General features: G+C 33.6%; 1 protein-coding gene and 1 non-coding gene across 2 annotated transcripts in view; one reads left to right on the top strand and one right to left on the bottom strand.

Moving 5' to 3' along the window:
• Slc9c1 (solute carrier family 9 member C1) overlaps window positions 1–22,923 on the bottom strand; it is a 65,975-nt gene that overhangs the window by 5,031 nt on the left and 38,021 nt on the right. The window contains exons 13-24 of the mRNA XM_078041313.1: window positions 20,882–21,001; window positions 17,463–17,658; window positions 15,600–15,788; window positions 13,478–13,627; window positions 11,984–12,035; window positions 10,745–10,893; window positions 8,666–8,791; window positions 7,457–7,555; window positions 6,757–6,930; window positions 4,220–4,351; window positions 3,922–4,107; window positions 2,728–2,854 (exon numbers count right to left, since the gene is read on the bottom strand). Of these exons, the coding sequence (XP_077897439.1) occupies window positions 2,728–2,854; window positions 3,922–4,107; window positions 4,220–4,351; window positions 6,757–6,930; window positions 7,457–7,555; window positions 8,666–8,791; window positions 10,745–10,893; window positions 11,984–12,035; window positions 13,478–13,627; window positions 15,600–15,788; window positions 17,463–17,658; window positions 20,882–21,001 (1,700 nt within the window). The remainder of the gene's footprint in view (window positions 1–2,727; window positions 2,855–3,921; window positions 4,108–4,219; window positions 4,352–6,756; window positions 6,931–7,456; window positions 7,556–8,665; window positions 8,792–10,744; window positions 10,894–11,983; window positions 12,036–13,477; window positions 13,628–15,599; window positions 15,789–17,462; window positions 17,659–20,881; window positions 21,002–22,923) is intronic.
• Window positions 843–949, top strand: LOC120884710 (U6 spliceosomal RNA). The gene has a single exon (XR_005727121.2). It is a non-coding gene; the product is annotated as a U6 spliceosomal RNA (small nuclear RNA).

Below are 22,923 nucleotides of genomic sequence, written 5' to 3'. Positions count from 1 at the left end.
GACGCTTAATCTTAAATTCAGTGGGAACCTATATAAATACAGTACTTTATGTCCACTTAGTTTCAAAATCATGCAACTGTAATGTAACAAATTATAATTCACTTAAAGTTAGCAACCTAGTGTTTTTATCATTGGCATTTTTACTTGACATATATCCTAGGGTCCTTCTCTACATTACAAAATAGAAAATTTATTTTTTAATTATTTATTTGTTTATTTTTGGTACCAGGATTGAACCGAGGGATGCTTAACCACTAAGCCACCTCCCTAGCCCTTTTTCATATTTTATTTAGAGACAGGGTCTTGCTGAGTTACTTAGCTCCTTGAGAAATTGTTGAGGCTGGCTTTGAACTTGTGATCCTCCTGCCTCACCCTCCCAAGCTGCTGGGATTACAGGCGTGCACCACTGCACAAGGCTGGAACATTAATTTTTAATGCCTACTTATAATCTTGTTGACTGCTTGTTGAGTTACTTAATCATCCATTTATCATTATACATTTTGATTTTTTCTAAGTTTTTATTTTTATAAATAATGCTCAATGAACATTTCTATTTCTTATTTGCTTATATCTTTAGGATAAATGTCTTGAAATTATATTGTTTATAAATACCTTTATGGCTTTTGCAATCTCTATAACTTTATTAATGTATTCTGGTACCAACAAAGTAAGTACATATAGTAAATTCACAACATTTTTAAATCAATAAGTATTATTATTCTTTTTAAAACTCACTAATAAAATAAACCAAATATCTAATTTGTTATTATGTTATTATATCAACAACCTTGAACATTTTTCTGCATTTCACTTTCAATTTCTTCATTAAATTGTCCTTTGTTGTGCTCTCTTTGGCAGCACACATACTGAAATTGGAACAATACAGAGAAGATTAGCATGGCCCCTGTGCAAGGATGACGCGCAAATCTGTGAAGCGTTACATATTTTTAAGTAGGACCTAATCTCCATCATGTGGAATTAGGCCCCAGCTTCCTTAATAAGACTCCTGTGGCACAAGAATTAAAATCAAGAATCAATAAATGGGATGGACTCAAACTAAAAAGTTTCTTCTCAGCAAAAGAAACAATCTGGGAGGTGAACAGAGAGCCTAAATCTTGGGAGCAAATCTTTACCCCTCACACATCAGATAGAGCACTAATCTCTAGGGTATATAAAGAACTCAAAAAGCTAAGCACCAAAAAAACCAAAATAATCCAATCAATAAATGGGCCAAGGAATTGAACAGACACTTCTCAGAACAGCGTATACAATCGATCAACAAATATATGAAAAAATGTTCATCATCTCTAGCAATTAGAGAAATGCAAACCAAAACAACTCTAAGATTTCATCTCACTCCAGTCAGAATGGCAGCTATTATGCATACAAACAACAATAAGTGATGGCGAGGATGTGAGGAAAAAAGGTACACTCATACACTGCTGGTGGGACTGCAAATTGATGCAGCCAATATGGAAAGCAGTGTGGAGATTTCTTGGAAAATTGGGAATGGAACCACCATTTGACCCAGCTGTCCCTCTCCTTGGTCTATATCCAAAGGACTTAAAAACAGCATACTACAGGGACACAGCCACATCAATGTTTATAAAAGCACAATTCACAATAGCTAAACTGTGGAATCTAGATGCCCTTCAAGAGATGAATGGATAAAAATGTGTGGCATATATATACAATGGACTATTACTCAGCAATAAAAGCAAATAACATCATGGCATTTATAGGTAAATGGATGGAGTTAGAGAAGATAATGCTAAGTGAAGTTAGACAATCCAAAAAAACCAAATGCTGAATGTTTTTTTGTTTTATTTATTTATTTTTTGTTTTAAATATAAGGAGGCTGATTCATAGTGGGATAGGGAGTGGGAGCATGGGAGGAATAGACGAACTCTAGATAGGGCAGAGGGGTGGGAGGGAAAGGGAGAGGGCATGGGGTTATTAATGATGGTGGAATGTGAGGATCATTATTATCCAAAGTACAGGTATGAAGACACAAATTGATGTGAATATACTTTGTATACAACCAGAAATATGAAAAATTGTGCTCTATGTGTAATAAATATTGTAATGCATTCTGCTGTCATAAATAAATAAAGTTGTCCTTTGTTTATTTCTTCATTACTAATATGGTTATTGACACTCAAGATTTTAGAATTAATTTTTATATTTCTAAATTCTAACATTATTTTTCCTTTAAATAAATGACAACTATTAACTTCTATTGTTATTATTTATTTCAAAATTTAATTCTTTACGATTTTAAATCTCAAAATTATTTTTCAAATTTTCATCAACAGATTTGTAGGAGTTATTAAATAATCATTTATGTTTTGATATAATTTTTATCATGTGAAATTTGTATGAAGAACAGAATTTATATCAAGATTACCCATTTAATTCTAGTGATTTATATGTCAGTTCTTTTTATTTTTATTATTATTGCCATATAAAATATTTTAATTCAGGGGAAGAGCCTGAAGTTCCCTCATTAATTTTTTCATATTATTAAGATAATTATGCATGTTTATTCTTATAGATAAAATACAATAATTTCTAAGCGTAACTTGATATTTTGAGTTCATGTATGAGTATTGAATATGGCGGTTGAAAAACACTCTAGGCAACATGAATATACCTGTTCCAAATATATATACGACTATTTTATAAAAGAATAGTAAGTTCTCAAATTTCCCAAAAGAAATAACTCACTTATTGATCCTAGTTTCATGGAAGTTTTAGGTGTAGACATATACTTTCTTGTGTTCCATGTGTGTTTTTCCAGATCAATTGAAGTTTGAATAATCATTATTTTTGTGAAATCTTCTGTGCCTTGTATCTGTAAGTTCGTAGAATGCAAGTTAATTTCTGAATATATAAAATGCAATTAAATGTTTCTCTAGTTAGCTACTATTTCAGGTCCTCTCTAGATATTTAAAAGATGATTGAAATTATCAGTAAATCAACAGAAGTAAGACAGATATCTTAAAATTCGTAGGCTGATCGTGGGAAGGTCAATATTCCATGTACTGTCATTGATTTTTAAAAATATTTTTAGTTGTAGGTAAACACAATATCTTTATTTTATTTATTTAATTTTCTGTGGTGCCGAGGATTGAACCCAGTGCCTCATATGTGTGAGACAAGCACTCTACCACTGAGCTACAGCCCACTCTTATTGATTCTTAAAAATATTTTATTTTTCTTCCAGCTGAGAAAATTATGAAGTTTAATTATCATTTAAAAAATTAATCAAAGAGTTTTTCTATATGGCAGAAAGAGTTTTAAAAATATTTCAAGAAATCATTCCAACATGTGCTGGTTTTTAATGCATTGAATCACACTGACACTCAAATCCACAATAAGCAGGGCTGTATGAGTAGGGGATAGACAGAGTTAGACAAGTGTAAGGGGGCTCTGGGACTTTCTTGTGTGAGACAATGCAGGAAAGTTGAGGTGAAATGATTGGGTTTATGAGTGTCGTCCCTTAAATCAGTGAGGGAATAACTGGGTGGTACCTGTAGGCAGGTGGGGTGCTGCTGGAGGTGGTGCGTTATAGGAAGCATAACTTTGGGGTTTACATTTTGTCTGTAGTGAGCACAGTTTCTCTCCCCACATCCTGGTGCAATGATGTCCTGAGCAGCTTTCCCCTGCCACATCCTTCCTCATGATTTTCTGCCTTCCCTCAAGCCCCAAGGAATGGAGCTGCTATCTGACTGCAAATCGATGCTTTACCAAAGCAATCGATGAAGACTGTATGTGGCTGTCGTGGGTGTTTATGGAGTGGGGGGGGAAGAGGATAATGGGAAGGTAGAAAGTTGAATTACAATAGCGACTTTTCTGATACTAATACATTGTTGGACATAAAACATATTGGCCTGAAGACACGAATCAATATTTCTTTACCTGATGGCATGTTATAGGAATTAAGAAAGGTGCCTTATAAAGTTTTCGTGACAGACAATCTTCTACAGCTCCATGTATGAGGATAACATAGGTTACACTTTCATCATAGATACCAATTTTGGTATTTTTCGGTATATCTCTTATGTGCATGTTATAGAGCTCTAATTGCATCTTATAATTCCAGTCCTATAAGAAAAACACAATTTCATAGCCTATTGATTATTTATGAAGTTTAATATAAATTTGTGGTCAATTTTTGGCAATATCTTAATGAGAAGTTTGTACAAACACCTCTTACCTCATAAGATAAATGTTCCCTGATTTTTTGGGCAGTAATTCCACGTCCAATTTTTAGCCACATTTTATCTTCCATGCCAGGATACTTTTGTCTAAAAGCTTCATACAAGTGAGATTTTGGAATAAAATATGTCTGGGAAAAGGAAGATATAAATTTAATATTTCATTCTGTGCACCTATGGTTGAGGAAATAAGGTTTTCCCTAAAATAACATTAAAACTAAGGTTTTCAATTTAGTAAGTTTCTTACTGTGGCTTGGAAACATAATAAAATGTATATATTGGTCACAATTTTTGTGATCTTGTCTTGTACTAAATTTTATTTTTATTTTTGTGATGTGGTGTTGGTGAATTGAACCCAGGAACTTGCACATGCTAAGCAAATGCTCTACCACTGAGCCACATCCCTAGCCCCATTGTACTAAATTTTATTTTATTTTATTTATTTATTTTTGGTAACAGGGATTGAACCCAGGGACCCTTGACCATTGAGCCACATCCCCAGCCTGTTTCATTTTTTTATTTTGAAAAATTGGGTCTCTCTAAATTGCTCAGGACCTCACAAAGTTGCTGAGGTTGGCTTTGAACTTGCAGTCTTTCTGACTTAGCCCTACTGAGCTGAGATTATGCACTAAATTTCAAAAGGCCACACGGTCCCATTAGAAGTTCTTTAGTATTCTTCTATTAAATTGTATGTATGTGATATTGTGTGAAGTTTTGATATATGTACACATTGTAAAATGATATCTATTACCTCGCATACTTATTTTTATTAATTTATTTTTAAATTAATAAAAATAATAATATATACTTTTGGCTAATGACCCATTTGTGGTTATTTTTTACTCTAGGTTACTACTTCATATTTCTTTTGGCTAATGACCCATTTGTGGTTATTTTTTACTCTAGGTTACTACTTCATATTTCTTTGTATGACTCTTGATGATACGTTGTAGAATTCTGTCTTTGAAAATTGTTGATTCTTGCTGGAGTTGGCAATTCATATACAATCTGATTATTGTGAGCTTGTGTCAGCTGGGTTTTATGATTTGCTTGGGCCAATCAGCAAAAAAACATATTTTCTAAGACAGTGCAACTTGGAAACTCTTTTCCTTCATGATTCTGCTAGGGCTTGCTCTTAAGCTGTTAGGGTGGATCTATAACAAGCCCCAATCAAGATCATGATCATCACTCCTAAAGTCTATTCTTTCTTATTCCTTAACTGTCTACTTTTGGTTTTAACAAGTATCTCTTTCTCTGGCAAGATAGAACCTTAAAAGTCCCCAATCCTTGATGCTTCTAGACCTCAAAAGTCTCTATTCCATTTTCAACAACCTAGTAAAGCTGGGCACAGTGGCAAAGTCAAAAAAGAATAACTAAGTCACTCTACTTTTACTCATCCTGTGCATGTGCAATCCTCAACAGAGGGCTTGTGGAGAACCATCCCGCAGACTCCCTGAGTCTCTGCAGTTCCTTTTTTGGCTCCCTGCTTGGCAGATTTCCGCCATCTTAACTTTCCCCATTTCTCCTTCCATGAGGTTCTTACCCGCTGCATCATAGGTGGGATCAGGGTGCATGTAGGGCTTACATTGTGAATTTCTCTTAAGGTTTTCAGGCATAAACTGCCTATTTCAATGGCTGAAAACATTTACCTCATATATTTTGTCAAGTTTTGTAGTCCTATATGGTTAGTGTGCTAGTAACTTCATTAAAGCCTGAAGTAGAAAGTTAGTATTTAAATTCAAATCCTAAGTATCACATAATTTCACTTATAAAATTTTAAATTTCCATCACCCAATGACAGAAATGTTTCAAAAATATAACGTCAATTATCGTACTTAAACAAAATTAAAGATAACAGTATCATCTGATATTCTGCTGATATTAAAATTTCCTAAATTATCTCAAACTTCTAAGAATTGGTTTATTCAAATTAGGACAATTATATTTGGTCACTTTGTATTTCCTAAATTTGTTTTTAATAATTTTCTCTTGCCTTCTTTTCCTCTCTCTCTACACACTATTTGTTGATGAAGTCAGGTCATTTGTCCTGCAGAATCTTCCATATTCTAGATTTAGCTAAGTATTCCTTCCTAGTGTCGCTTGTTTTTAGCTTATATTTTCCATAAACTGGGTTGATATAATAGTTTGTAGAACTATAAATTTTCTCTTTTCTTATAACTTCAAGAATGGAAGTCTCTGTTCTTTTTGAGTTCAAATCATGCCAATGGGAACCCTGCACATTGAAGATGTTGTCTTCAATCATCTCTAAGGAAGTTTTCCATTAATTAATTCTATCACTGCCATATCAAAAGAGGAATTTAACCATATGGCAGGTTCACTTTCAGAAGCCATTTATCTGGACATTATGCTAGGTGAGTACAACTTTGCAATAAAGTTTGCTCCTTTACTTTTCTTATTTAAAAATAATAATAAATTGAAACTAAACAGTAGACATATTACACATTGAAAAGACCTTAAATTTTATATTAGACATTGGATGAGGTACCACAGTAAGACATAGGTGATGTTTTCTGACCTCCACTACAGTTTTGCAGGTAGCAGAATATTTCATTGGCTCATTAGTTAAGCAGTTTAACTCTCCTATTATTTCACCGCTGAGCACATAGTCTGTGTAAATGACTGGGTAAGCTTTCTCCTCTGTCTCCAGGAGTATTGTCTCATTCTCTGTACCCAGATTTACTCTTTTAAGCTGTTCAAGAACAAAGAAACAGAAAAATGCGTTTGCCAGGTAATTTATGTTGTCCAAACTGTCAACCTTATGGTTTCTTCCCACTTTGGTTTTAACAATTATAATGCATAAATGTTATTTTAAAAATGAAAATACTTATTTCTCCTTAAGTAAACCTATTATTAGCAATGACCTAGACACAAAGCATTCATAAATACTCTGATCTTTTCTTCTGCTCAGCCAACTATATCTACTTTATATAAACATAAAATGAACAATAATTTATAATTTTCTGTCTTAAAACATGATCCTTTTGATGGATTCTTAATATCTAGGAGAAAATATGACTTAAAAGGTTATATGTATTATTAACCATTCTCTCTCATCAACAATATTATAGTTTGAGTGGTATCTGCTGCCCTAAAAATGAACTATGCAAGCTATGTACTTCTTAACATGGAAAGATATTAATTGTCAATTTTATAATAAAAGTTTTTCTTAAACTAATGCTCACAAGTACATTTATAAATAAATATCCCTGATTTACCTTTACCATCCCTGAAATAATAATATAGATTCCTTTTGGCTCATCACCTTCTTCAAATATATCATTTCCACAATCAAATGTTACAATTTTAGCTCTTTCCTAAAAAAAAAAAAAAAATCATGAAATATGTAACTTACCAATGATATTTTGGAAGTGGTTGAGAATGTTGAAATTCACATTTTAATAAAAGTGTTACATTTTTAAAGTAAATATTGTAAATGTTCAGCAAATTCTAATGTATTGGTAATAAATTTGTAAGAGGAAATAGAGATTATGAATAATAAAGAGGCACGTAGATATTCATGACTGTTTTAAATTTCAGCTGGAGTGTTTATATATGGGTGAGGAAAGAAATAATCTAAAAATGAGGATATAATGGAAGAATGAAAATGCTTCATGTGAGTGAAAGATAATGGAAACAGTGAAGGTTTGTGGCACATATTCTATTACTTATGCTCATGAAATAAAAAATTCCTTCACTCTAAATGTTTTAAGTAGGTGAAAAGATATAATTGGTCTTTTGGCACTAGATTGACATAGAAAACAAATATTATTGAAGCCAGTTAGACCCATTTATTTCTTAATTCCAAAAACTTTCATTGAGTAACCACTATGCAGCATGCAAGTGAAAGAAACTGGATATTCAAAAGATGAGTGAGCTAAAAAAACACAGTAGGTGACAGAGATGTAAAAATAATTGTCATGTAATGAACTTAACGCTATAATGAAAGCATATACTGGAAACAATGGTAGCACCTTTGGTCCTCCCAAATCCAAGATGGACTACAGGATGGTAAGGAATCGAGCCCAAGGCCTACTTCTCTGAGCACCTCTGGTAGAATGTTTCTGGAGACATAATTAGCATGTAAATTTTGAAAAAAAAAAAGTGGAACTGAAGGGCATTTCAAGGAAAGTAAATAGCACCCACAGATAAATGGAATTAGAAAACAGTGTCAAGTGTGTGGGGCACCATGAGTAGATGGGTATGAGTAGAATATTAGGGACTGATGACAAATGGGAAGTAGGCAGGGAGCCCGCGGTAGAAGGACTGTGCGTGTCATTTCAAAGGGATTTTGATTTTATCCTACAGATAATCAGGAACAATTAGAGAGTTTTTAACTTAGAGTGTATCATGGCTAAATACTTACTTTTGAAAAGATTAGCTGTTGGTACATGAAAGATGATATTACTAGCAAATAAAAATCTTACCTGAATAAAGTCTATACGGTCTTTGTCTTTCTCAAGCCACGGGATGTGATACATAGTTTCGTCAACAGTTAGTGGCTTGATAACAGATTGAAAATCAAGCACCTCTCTTTTTTTGGCCATGATTACCTAAAACCATACAATTTAAAAAAGAAGATGAAACAAACTGGTGTTCCCGGAATGTTAAAAAAAAGTCATTTTCTATTATTTTCTAATCTTGATCTTCTGAGATTTTTGTTCTTGCATAGAAACATCTGACCTCTTCTCTCTTATTACATCTTTGCGTTTCTTTGATCATCGTATGATCATCATTCTAAAGTAGTAGCTTAGCTTTTTAAAACAAATCGTCTTACTGAAGTATAGAAGATGTCAAAAAACTGCATAAATCATAAATGTCCACACAAAGCAATGGAGTGGCTGACCATGGACTAAAAACTCCGAAACCATCAGCCAAAATAAACCTTCTTCCTTGCTTTTGTCAGGTGTCAAATTTCTGATACTTGGAAGATAAGGTCCTTTTTGTGTGTTCTGTTTTCTGCAAGTTTTATATGATGTGCTTCTGAGACATGTGCACAGTTAACTGTTATGGCGTTGAGAGGTAAGAGACGGGTAACTGATATTGTGCTAAGGACTAAACTTGACAGATATTAACCACAAACCTTCCCCTGGAATATGTCAACCCTTCAGTAGGTTCCAGAATTCCAACATGGTTACTTCAGAGAGATTCTTCCAGTGCAATTCCTGTCTAGGTGGGGAAACAGAATCTCGAGAGCTCTCCTCTCACTTTTGCGTGTGTGTTGGGAATCAAACCTAGGTAATCACTCCACTGCCAAGCTGCACCCCAGTCCAACAATCAGTTTTTGAAAAAAAATAATTTTTGAGCAATAAATTGTATTAGTAATCTACTGGTTAGGCTCCCTTGAAGTTTTATTTTTTTATTATTGTTTATTAGATTAACTTATTATTTTATGGATGATTCACATCTTAAATTTTTGAGTCTTTACAGCATGGGTTGAAAAACTATTATAAGCTACTATTATAAACTACTATAAACTATTATAAACTACTATAAGCCAACTTTACTTGATGCTTGCTTTTGTAAGGAGTATTTTGGGGATAGGATACTGCCAAATCATTCATTTACATGTTTTTTATAGTTGCTCTGGTGCAACAATTACATCATTGAATAGTTGTGGCAGGAACCATAGTGCTTGAATAATATATTTGCTATGTTACCCTTTCTAGAAATGTGCATCAATCCCTCCTTGACAGAAATATGTGCTCAGTGAGATTTTTTTTTAGCTCTTACTACATGGGTGTTACATAATTCATGTTGGGTCTGTACTATTAATTGCAATTGTTAATAGACAGGAAACAGAGCTGGGAAGTTGGCAGGAAGCTGACGGTGGGAAGATTTCACGTGTCGTTCAAAGGGATTTTGAGTCTATCCTATAGATAACCAGGAATAATTAGAAAGAATATTTTTCTACATTGTCTCTTACTGGGGATACATTTTGTATACTATTTTGTTTCTGGGTACTCTATTGAATTCTCTTAATAATTTTACAGCTTTTAAACTAAATCCTTAGGATTTTTAATTAAATGAAGAACAAATAACAACAGTTTATAGAATGAGTTGGGAAACTTTCTATCTTTTAATATGTCATGTCACTGTACCACTTATGTAACTTTGAGAAAGATAATGTAGTTAGTCCTAATCCTACACCTGAGCATTCTCATAGATTATGGCTTGGATGGGAAATGTTATTTCAGTATCATAGATAATTATCAAGAACACATTGATATCCATGGTAGTGAAGGATGAAGATTAGATTAATTAGACTATTGGTTTGAGAGAAAGATATGATCTTTCACTGGGAGCTAAAATGGAAAAAGAAGTTGACCACTGAGGCTACAGGAAGAAACCTTTCTATGGTGGGTGCTTGCCCTTAAATAATTATTTTAAGTGAGATTTTTATATCTCAAGGATGATATTTATTGAAAGAGTCAAAAGTAGGCTCCAATTCTGTGAATGACTACATATGAAGTAAATATATTTGCTCCCAAAATATTTCACTTTACCTTAAAAATTTCAGCACCTTCAATTTTATGAAGAATTCCTTCTAACCTGAACGCCTTGACAATTTCTCTCGCCATATTGAGCATGACGTTAATCTCGTCCTTTGTTTTCATAGTGACAGCGATTTCTGGGTGATCATACTCCAAGTAACCTGAAAAGTAACAAATGATTTTCAGATGCAATGAGAATATGCTTGTAAATGCTTCATGTGGACAATAGCTAATGGACTAAAGCCTTCAACACGGGGAAATGAACCTCTCCCTGACACACTCACTGTTGTCAATGGTCTCTTACGAGTAATATTAGAGTTCTGCCATTTTCTTGACAGCGCTCACACCTGTGCCTGAGCCCATGGGAAAGGATAGACAGCCCTCGCCCTAAAACTAAGAGTTATATCGACCCATTGGCCCTGGACACTGGGAGGCTGCTTGGGGCTCTAAATCTTGGGTGTTCATGATCTACTTTTCTATTCTGTTTGGACCAGGATTTTTTCCTATGGACTGTGTGCTCAGATATGCCTTCTGATTTAAACCCTTTCATTCATCCAGGTTATGGTCCTCTCACCTGGCCTATGTATCTAGATGACTCATCCATTTGTGCTTTTCTGCTCGTCTCTTCTGGATTCTTGGCTCCTTGGAAAATTTTATCCATGCAGATTTTACATTTGGACTTTTCTTTGGTCATGACCTCTTATCTGTCCTGGTAACTGTCTGCCATACACAATCTTGCTAATCTAGCCTCATTATCAGGCTTTTCTGTGTTCTTTTGCTGCCTACTCCCTGGTACTGGACCTCTTTTTCCTAAGACTTGTGCAGCACACTTCTGTATTTAATTCAGCGTAACCCTAAACCTTTGAATGGCAGCTTTGTGGACAGTGAAGAGAAAAAGGAATTTCTTTCCCCATTTTTCAGGAAGACACAAGTTTGGAAGAAAACGGAACTAATAAGGATATAAAATGGCATGCTTAGTTATGGCATGCAGGTTTGGACTATTTAAACAGAAATTAAAAGATCTTCATTGTATCTGGCAGTGAGAATAAGTGTGTGGAGGTAATATTACACTATACCCACTTATACTAGAAAATACAATTATGATGACTGTTGAAGTTATCCACTTTATTATTATTATTGGAAATAAGTTTCCTTAAACATTAGCTTAGTTATAAAAGAAATCCTTGTTTTTTCTGAAATCATGAGGATAAAAGATGATCATGCTAAATATGTAGGAAGAAAGGTACTTACCCAGCTCTTTCATAGCTTGTTCCATATTACTTGTTACCTGAATTAATAACATCTACAGAACAAAAGAAATATTATCATCTCTATTGGAAAAATGAAACTTCATAAAATGTCTTTACATTTACAACTTTTGGATAGTTAACCAAATCAAACTTTGTAGAAAAGTATGATGGAGACCTTTGGGGGAATTAGAATTGAATTTTGTGCAATGAAAAGTTTCCATTTCCTTTCTTTTCTTTTCTTTTTTTTTTATTCTTTTGTCGATGCTAAGAATCATCAAACCTCACACACTCTACCACTGAGCTACTAGGCTACACCTCCAGCCCTGAAGGCTTCTTTGCTTCAGCAAGAGCACTGCAGAAAACAAGAAATGGCATTCCTAGGCTGGTTTGGAGAAGCCTAAAGGCACCTCATATATTTTTCCTCAAGGTAACTTACTTTAGGATATTATTGATTCGGAAAGGCATGGGGGTTACTTGACCATTCATCTTTATGAGACCCTATAAATTTGGGACACCAGGAATGGCTTTCAACCTCAAGGTTAATAAAAGTTTTGGCAAAGGGTGTTTGAAAGTTGAAATGAAGACAAAAATTGGACAGTAATTTAGTGATCTAACTCCTTTTGCTTTTTCTCCTGTGCATCCTCCAATTCCAGGACTAAATATCAGAGATTAAAAAAGACAACTAAACTCAGGAAATCAGTTTTAAAGTTGTGTGGTGAAGAGAGGAAAAACTACTTTTTGTGTTCTACCACACATTGAGTATACAGTTTTTGTGGGGTTTTTTTTGTAACTACAAAGCTTTGCGCACATAAAATATAATAGTCAAATGTTCTAAATCACTCCTGGAGGCAAATATTGAATTCTACCTGGACAATAAACTTGTGGGCACATGACAGTATTAGTTGAAACCTAGAATTTAGGCCCTAGCACTGTCTCTGCCTCTTACTATCTATGGGACTTTGAGTCGACCATTTAACCCCTCTTGTTCTCATAAGTCTCATCTGCTTAATGAGAGAATTCCAAAAAGTTTCCATGTAGAAAACTATTGTTTTCTTTACTTCCTTCTATTTGTGAGATCACTCACTTTTATTTCCTTTACTGTTTACTATGGAAAAAACAAGGAGATTGTAGGAGCCTTTAGGCATTATGAGGAACCTCTGCCCTACACTGCCGTCCCTTCTCACTTTCCAATATTTCCTATCTAATACAACAATAAGCCTAATAAATCCTGGAGCTTGCATTGGTAGAAAGCGGACCACTACATATGAGTTTAACGAGGACCAAAAACTGATTTACAAGAGTCTTGTAACTTACTGAAATGTGTTTCATATTAGCAAGAAATTTAAATGTAGACTAGTTTAAGCTTTTGCAGAGATTAATTAACACACCAGGAGTCAAAGACCACAGCTAAATGTACTGATTCAGAACATAATGGATGAGGTCAACCCGGGTAGAAGGAGTGAAGTCTTTTCCTAGTATTTAAAATTTTTCTCACCTGTTTAATTTGTTCAGAACTTGCAATCCGATCAATTATATTCATGACATCTGCTTCACCTTGGACGTATCCTTTTAGTATAGCATACCGAAAGGACAGCTGATGACTCATCCTTTTATCTATTATTTGCAGCAACTTTGGAGTTATGAGCTGAGAAAAACAGGACAACTATTGTAAATTGCACAAATCTATTTCTCTCTCTCTCTCTCTATGTGTGTGTGTATATATATGATATAATATATATATATATATATATATTGCACAAATTTTATTTGCTTATATGTTGATCAGTTTAACCCAAATTAATAATGAAAAATTATGTGCCTTCTAAGGTAACTAGAGTAACCTTCCAAGGTTCTTATTTTATTCATGCTGTCTTTTATAACTTCATGACTAAAACTCATAATGGATGATATTAGGCACCTATTTGTAGCTTATAACTTTATTCTTTATATATGTATCTTATGGAGTATTAAATGATTAGATGGTCTCTTCGGGTGAGAACCTACCACTACCATATCCCCAGATACATTCCACAATTAATTTCTCCCCTTTGCCAAGGGTTTAAGTCTCCAGCTTCTATGTTTTAAATGGGCAGCTCCCTAACTTTAGCAGAGACAGCTGTTCCCTCTGTTTTCCTATCTATGCTCCATAATCTCCATACTCTCCCCCCCAACCACCTGCCACTAATCCCAAAAAGATTCAGCTCAAGTATCACCTAATAAAGGAAGCTTTTTACTTTACTACTTGCATACTACTGTTTTGCATTTATCCTACCATATAACTTCGGAACCTAAAATGCTTGTCATTTTCCTTCTACGACAAACTCCTTTGGTGCAGAGATTATCTAATTTGTCTTTCCTGAATCCATGAGCAAAAAAATTTTTCTTAGATGGGTTATCAGTTTCTTTATCCAAACTTTTTGGTAGGTACTGTATATCCTCCCTCTTATCAGAAAGAACTAACTAGATGTTAAAATAGACTAGACTTGCCTTCCTTGGGTTAGATTGCACACTAGCATTACTTACTATTCCATAGAATACTAAAGTATTGACTGCATCCTTTTAACCTACTTGATTTATGCCTCTCAGTAGCAAAATAAAAGTTATAAGCACTCTACAATGTTATCTTAAGCTCTTGATAAAATTGGTCTATTTAGCTTAGCATGTCACACAGTGCTTAAATGGGTTCATGCCCTGTGTACGAATAGCAAAGGAATCAGAGAAATTATATCTGCGTCCATATATCCTTACATGTCTTGTCATGGAGTTTCATGTCATTGAAATAATCATACAAAAAATGAAAACCACACATCATACTTGTTATAGAAACATGATTTAGAGCCAGGTGTGGTGGTGTACACCTGGAATCCCAGCAGCTCGGGAGCCTGAGGCAAGAAAAGTTCAAAGTCAGCCTCAGCAACTTAGTGAGACCCTGTATCAAATAAAATATAAAAAAGGGCTGTGGATGTGGATCAGTGATTAAATGCCCCGGGTTCAATTCCCAGTACCAAAAAAAGAAGCCCATTTTCGATACTCAAAGGTCATTTTTGATACCACTCTATAACAGTGCTATGAATGTACATAACATGGCACATGTAGTTTTTGTTCTTAATTTGCGTGAATGTACGCTATTTGTTTTATTCCTGTGACTATTTTGAGTAAATGTTGTTTTTTTTTTTAATCTCTATCTTTCATCTTCTTGTATCTATAAAAAGAAAAATTATTTCAAGGTTAACTTGTATTAGTATGGAATTTTTCATCTGCTCTCTGTTAAAAGGAAAAGCTGTGATGAGTATGTCTATACTTTCACATGATAAACTAATTTCTAACTTAATTAAATTATTATTCTTACTTCTTATATTTAGTCATTGATTAATCTTTATTTATATGTAGTGCTGAGAATCACACATGCCAGGCAAGCGCTCTACCACTGAGCCACAAGCCCAGCCCTAATTTAATTATTCATAACATAAAATGTTATAAAATTTGATTCATCAAAGGGAGCTAAAATTTAAGATCTAAACAACCCAATAGAAAGTGGTTGCCATAAATAAACTGATTTCAGCCACATTTCATGAAACAGGAGAAATCTGAAATTGAATGATTTACTGGCTCTTTACCTTCAAAATGCGTAATATACGAAGGAGTCGAACTATTTTCATAAAGATCACTTTGGCTTCAATGAAATTCAAATAATAATTAATGAAATTTGTCTCAGTAAGTATTATATCTATGATGCCAATCAATGAAATTACTGACTCAAAAATATTCCAAGTGTGCGAAAAATAGTCCTTCCTCATTGCTGCCATCTGTTGATTTAAGAAGAAATTACATGGTCATGGTTTCAATTTTACTACATCATTTTCCACAATACCTTAAATTTCACCAGTTAGGTTTTTCTCTGATGCATCTAAGAGTCTGAATGTCTAAAATGCCACCGAAAAACAAAGACCAACAGGTTCAGCAATGCAATCTGTAAAGGGGCACTCATTGACTTAGAATGGGTCACCAAGTATAGGCATAGATGGAAAGAAACAGATTTATAAAATGTCCCTGGAAACAAGGGGCAGCAGTGAAAAGACAAATTCAAGCAAATACACTGTGTGTCATGGTCCTTTAATGTAAAACAAACAGCCAAAAATGCTTACAGAATTAATGTAAGGATTTGAAATCTTGTAATGTAAGGATTTGAAATAGACGAAGAAAGCAATAACTGGTGCCTTTATAGTTGATAAATTGTTGTTATGAACATAATGGAGATTTTGAAAGACAGGATGAAAAGGGGCAGAGCTGAAATCAATAGAAAAAAGGGTAAAAAAATAAATAAAAGAGAAACAAGTGCCAGGTTGCAAATTGAGCAGTAAGAATGATTCTTGAGTTAAGAATCATTTGATTCTGGAGGTAATTATTTGAAGTTAAGTTGAAGGTAGAGACAAGGATTGCACAGAGGAAGTTTCATCTCAGTATCTCCATAAAGTACAATGATGTCTTTACAGTCCAGTTCTGATACTTAACTAAGCTGGACTGTATGAAGCCAACTATAGCTAGGGCAGCAGCTCAAAACTTGGTAAAGTACAAAGACTAATAGAAGCATTTAACAAATAAATATTTTTAAAAAGAGGCATCTATTATTAGATCCAGAGGCATTTTCATATATCATTTAGTAACACTGCCCTTCTATAGTAGAGGAAATTAAGGTTGGGAAAAGTTCAGTAACTTGATAATAGCTTACAACTCATCACAGAAAACGAAAATCAGAGGCAAGGTTGACTGCATTCTAGCTTAATGTTTTTTTCACCCCAGTGTGTGTTAAATGATGTTAGGGTACTCTTTACCACTATTAAACCTAGCCCGGATTGCTTAATTTCCTTTTAATTCTGATACCCCCTATGTTCTTTCTGACTAGCTTGGAATTTACCAAGCACTATGTGATTGGATTTGAATCCACTCTTTTCCACTACTATGACTCTGCAACAGCATTTATTTATTTTGTCCAAACATCATGTGCATTTATTTTATTTAAATCTTCTGGCGAAAAATGTCTTATACTACAACTTGTAGATCCATATGACAGAATATTGCTGTCCTTGCATTTAAAAATCCAGCTATGACTTTTTTCAAGTATAAAAAATCTGTCACATTATCTATTCAATTGTTTATCTGTATATAATAAAAATATAAAGTATAAAAATAATAGAATGAACATCCACCAGCTTAATACCTTGCTGAGTTCAAGAACATTCATAATACTATTTAAACTGTGTCTCTTTGACTTATACTGTTGAAAATTGATTTTTTGCAATATGGAATCAATGCTATAAGCATGCACATTTACTACTGAGTCACCCTAAACACCATCTTTAAAAAATAAAGTCTGTCTTGAGAAGGAAAATTTCATATATTCTTTTTGAAAATTGTCTGTAGTTAGTGTTTAAAAAGTCTCATTAAACATAACGAATTCACACACATAAATTTTATATTACCTTAAGTAGATCCTCTAGAATATAAAATGCAAGGAAATAATAGTTAGTGAATCTTATTTCATGCTCATAGATGTCATTTAACTGGGATATCCAAGAGATTATAATAGGAAATATATTCATTAGTACCACAAGGTATCCAATATACTCAAATTCATCAGTAAATACTATTTTATGACATAGACGAAGAAAGCAATATCTGTAAAATAAAGAGAGAGTTTTATCTGACAAGAGGATTATGTTAAATAGTGTTCATTATACACTCAGTTCTGCTCTTAGTAGCCATAGCACCATGCTTAAGTCTGAAAAGCAGCCACCACTGGCTTAATATTGTCATCCTGACAGACATTGTCCTTTTAATTTCCTCTTCTGCTTAATCTCTTGAGTTTAGTTTTCCCTTTCCCTTTCCTTCTTTTCTCACCTTTCATTAACTTTTATTTAACATTTAATAGAAATGCTTTTGGAATAAGCCATGGGTAATTCAAACTGAAAATATTTTTAAAAATAAAACAATAAGAATTCCTCTTACCTACATTATGAACATAAAGGAATTATAGCATGTATATGTCTTTCTGTAATCTGCTTTTTAAAAAAAATTTATATGAACATATTACCTTGTCCAGGCATGAAATTGGGAAGAAAGTCTGAGATGTGTGGTATTAGAACAGTATGGACCCAAATCTTATCAAAAAATTTTGAAATGGTGATGTGCTTTAAAAAATAGTTTCATACCAAGGATAATACTAAAGAGTATAACTGTGGACGAGAAAATTTACTCTTTATATACAATAATAATAATAATAATGATAATACTTAAAAATATTTTCAAGTAGTATAATAATATATTATTGTTTTAAATTAAATGATATGATTGATTAATAAATCAAATAATGCTGGATTATTTTCCCATTCTCAGGGGTACATTTGTGTTATGAGGCAGAAGCTCTTTATAATTTTGTGTTCTATTTGAAAAAAAGAAAATGACATTTTTGAATACAAAAACATTGCCAGGGTCCTCCAAAGCTTTAAGCAATGCTTGCATGTGCAAGGAGCCAAGGTAAGTAAGCCTTGTTAATGTCATGACAGCAATACATCTGCCCTTCTTGGTCTGCTCTCCAGAATGTTGTTCTTGATCTCCTCCAGCAGCAAAGCTGTATTGGCACAGAATTGCACTTGTGATACCTTTTGCTTAAATTTATGGTTGATTATAATCTGTCTTGATGGTGTCAGATAAGTGAATTTTGAAGGAGAAAAAAATAGAGACTATAGGGCTATTCATATTTCCTTTAAATCTTTATTGTTATGTTAACTTCTTCATTCCTCTTGGAATACTATATTGCCTTACTTACTATTTTGTTTATTGGTTCCACTTGGCCACTTGGCCACTCCTGCTGTAATAGGATAGTGGATCCACGTGAACGTTTGACCTGATAGTTATGTATATGTGCCCTCAGGGATCTGGAGAAATAATCACATAGTAATCGATCTTATCCCTTTCGTAACCGGGTTCTCTTTAGAAAAGTGTCTTTCTAGTTAACTGTTCATCTAAATGGCTCCTTGACACACATAATTTCTTAGCCATCCCCAGATCAAGGAGACTGAGGCCTGAAAAGCTCTTTTGGCTAATAAATCATGCAGCTAGGATTCTAAATTGAGACACCTGACTTCAGAATCTGTACCACTACTTACCTAGGAACGATAATATCTAAAGAATATAGGGACTGCCAATACTAGCTTTTCAAATCTCTTTTTTTTTTCAAATTTAACCAATAGAAATGATTACTCAGAAGAGTTGTAGCGTAAATCAGCATTAAAAGCTCTTAAAGGTATGTAATACAAATGTAAACATTTGCCATTTGAGTGTGGTAGATTAAAGTAGCCACAAATTTTTTGAAACTCCTGTTGAGAAACAGGGTCAATATCCCTTCCCATCAGTTCTAAGAAAAGAAACATAAGGCATACAAATTAAAAAAAAAAAAAGAAATACAATTATCTTAATTTTTATATGGCATATACACTGGGAATAAACCATCTGAAAATGAAATTAAGGAAGCAACTCTAGTTAAAACAGCATTAAAAATAATAAATACTTAAAATTACATTTAACCAAAGATTTATACTCTGAAAACTACAATATACTACTAAAAGAAATTAAGGGTCTAAATTTTTTAAAGAGAGAAATTCCATTCCATTTTCATGGATTGAAAGGTTTAATATTGCTAAATTATAATACTACAGACAGCAACGTACGGATTCAATGCATCTGCAGATTCAATGCAACCCCTATGAACATATCAGTGATTTTTTTTCTGCAGAAATAGATAGGATAATCATAAAATTCATATGGCATTTCAAGAGATTTCAAATAACTACTGCAGTTTTATAAAAGAAAAAATAGAGTTGAAGAACTCATACTCTCTAATATTAAAATTGTTTAGCATTCATAACCCACTTCAATCTAATGTATGAAATATGATATGTCAAGAGCTTTGTAATGTTGTGAACAACCAATAAAAAAATTAAAAATTAAAAAATAAAATAAAAAATAAATTATTTGTCAAAAAAATAAAAATAAAAAAAAATAAACCCTTTATCCTTCAGAAAAAAAAATTGTTTAGCAGCTGTGGGAAACAATTTGGTGGTAGCTCAAGAAGCTAAATGTAAAATTATCAAGAAGTTAAATATAAAATTATCTAAAGAATGGAAAGCAAACATTCAAACAAATACTTGTATACAAATATTTATAACAGTGCTATTTATACTAGCCAAAAGGTGGAAACAGTCCAAATGTCCATGATCAGATGAATGGGTTAAAAAAAATTATATTCCACACAATGGAATATCATTCAGATGCAAAAAGGAGTAAAATATTGATATAAACTACAAAGTGGATGAACCTTATGCTAATGATACATACTACATTCATGTGCATGAAAACATTATGGTAAGTGAAAGAAGCTAGAAATAAAAGGCTACCCATGGATGATTCTATTAAAATTCAGAGCAGGCAAAAGAATATAATTTAGTGCTATCTGGGAGTTGGAGAAAGAAGGGAAAGAATGCAAAATGACTGCTAAATGAATATTGGCTTTCTTTTGGGTTATTGAAACTGTTACAGAATTTGACAGAATTGATGGTTGTCTAACACTGTGATTGTACAAAATAATATTGAATTGTACACTTGAAAATAACTAGTGGTTAATTTTATGTTATATGAGATTTATCTCAATTAAAAAAAGAGAACATTATTTGTCTTTCCTTTTTAAAGTAATTTTGTTTAGTATACAAGTAATTTAGTTTTAAGCTACTTAAAAATATTTTGCAAAGTATTTAGGTTATAATTAAAAAGAGAATGAAAAGGGAATTTCAAAAAAAAAAACAAAACATAAAGCGCATTTCTTATAAGTCTCAAAAGCATTTACCTTGATGGAATCCCTTTATCTTTCTTAGTATTGTATACCCAATTGAGCAGTACTTTTCTAAGGAAGCTAAGTAGTTTTTTGCTTTCAGAATAATGCTTTATTGTCTCAGGAGTCATATATCTAAAAAGAGAGAGAGAGAGAGAGAGAGAGAGAGAGAGAGATCTTTAAATGTGCTTTAAATATGTTGAGATAAGTTTAACACAGTGTTGTCAGAAAGCAGGAAAAACATTTTATGCAGTGATATCTGTGAATGAGACATTTTCATGAGTACGGATGAAAGTCATGAAATCGTAGACTCAAGTAGATACACAATTATAAAGTTAGGTTGTCAGACCCACTCATTAAAGAAAGAGCACACAAAAATTGGGGATTCATTGGTTTAAAAGAGCAGAGAGTTCAAGGCCCAGGAAGAGAATATCATTCAAATATTCAGGATTCAGATTCACCTTGGTTTTTATTTTGGATTTCCTACTGTCTGATATGGCAGTGAACACATAAACACATAAACTCATAAACATGTACTTACAACTAGGGGTAAAAATATCATGTCAGACTAGGATAGTTAAATGAGGAGATTACATATATATAATATTATATATATGTAATCTCCTCATTTAAGTATATATAAAGTAGCTAGACCATCTCACTTATCTCTTTTGTTTCATCTTTAGGGAAACGAGTCAAATTACAATGGAAAGGTTAGTGCTATGAAGGACCCCAAAAGACTTTCTGGTAGCGCTGCTTCAGATTGTCTGCAGGGTTTGTGCTGAGAAGGGTCAGATCCCTGTGTTGTGGCTTGATCTTGTTCAGTCAACCCTTTTGGTTTTATAAGAAATTTCCCTGCTGTTGACCAGAAACCCTTACTGCCTTCGTCAGACAGGTGACAGAGGTCTGGGTAAATGGGCCTGAGGCCCATGCTTGTCCTGTGGCTTCATGGAAGGGCAATGGAACCTGAATTTAAAGGTGAACCTTGTCCTCTCTATTGATTAAAATGCTCTCACTTTGAAATGAGTGCAATTTCTCTGCTAGAGGGATATTAATGTAATGGAAAAGAATGTTGTCATTTGATTCTTCAAGATTCAATACAATAATGTGTTAGTTACATGGAAAATCTTGAGTGTAGAGGTGATTTGATCCATTCACTATTTGAAAAAAAAAAATCTATTGAACACCCATTTTGTTTGCTGTGGATTTACTAGTCTCTGCCTTTGACATAATGTGGTGGTACCTCAAGAAATTAAATACCAATTTTATACTTAGGGGTTTACCCAAAAAACAAGAGGGATAAAACTTGCCCATAACAATAATATTGAAGTGTAGTGAGTGTTGCCACAGAGACACTCTCTAAGGGGGACGTTTAACAGAGTTCTGGAGAAGCAGGAAACCCTCCTAAAATAATTCATATCTAAGCTAAGATCTGATGATTTCATGAGTTCCTATGAATCTTAAAGTTCTGTGATATCAGTAAGTATGTGATCATTTACAGCCCAAATTTCTAAGTAATGCAGGCTCCTGAATTCATATTTTACATCACATGTTCACTCTTTAGACATGATGTAGGGAACAGATGATGTCTCTAACTGGATGGTGAGGGACCTTGCCTTATTATACAAAAGACCATGAGTAAGGTATCTAAAATCTTTATGCTTCATTTTCTTCCCCCCATCGTAAAGATAATAATAGCACTTCTCTCATATAATTTTTGTGAGCTAAAAGTAAATAATGCATCTAAAGTGTCAGGAGCTGCCACATAGGAACCGAGTGCCCTTAGCCTTGAGCCATGAGAATGTGGAGATGTGGCAAGCCAGCCATGGGCTGTGTGTGTGTGAACTATGAGCACTGAGTGCACAAAGTGAATTGAATCAATGTTGCCCCTCTTGGCAGGCCTCACTCTGGTCTTTTCACTTGCTGTTCCTCTGATCCCCACACAGCTCGTGAGATGGGCATGGCCTTCCTAGATGTCAGTCAATCAGCTGACAGCAGACATCAGGAAGCTAGACTCAAGCCCCTGAAACCTGGCCCTTTGCCTTATTTGAATGGCT

The sequence above is a fragment of the Ictidomys tridecemlineatus genome, chromosome 3 (genome assembly GCF_052094955.1).
Source record: "Ictidomys tridecemlineatus isolate mIctTri1 chromosome 3, mIctTri1.hap1, whole genome shotgun sequence".
NCBI lineage: Eukaryota > Metazoa > Chordata > Mammalia > Rodentia > Sciuridae > Ictidomys > Ictidomys tridecemlineatus.
Note: the sequence above shows the minus strand (reverse complement) of the source record. Positions and strands in the feature narration are given on the sequence as shown.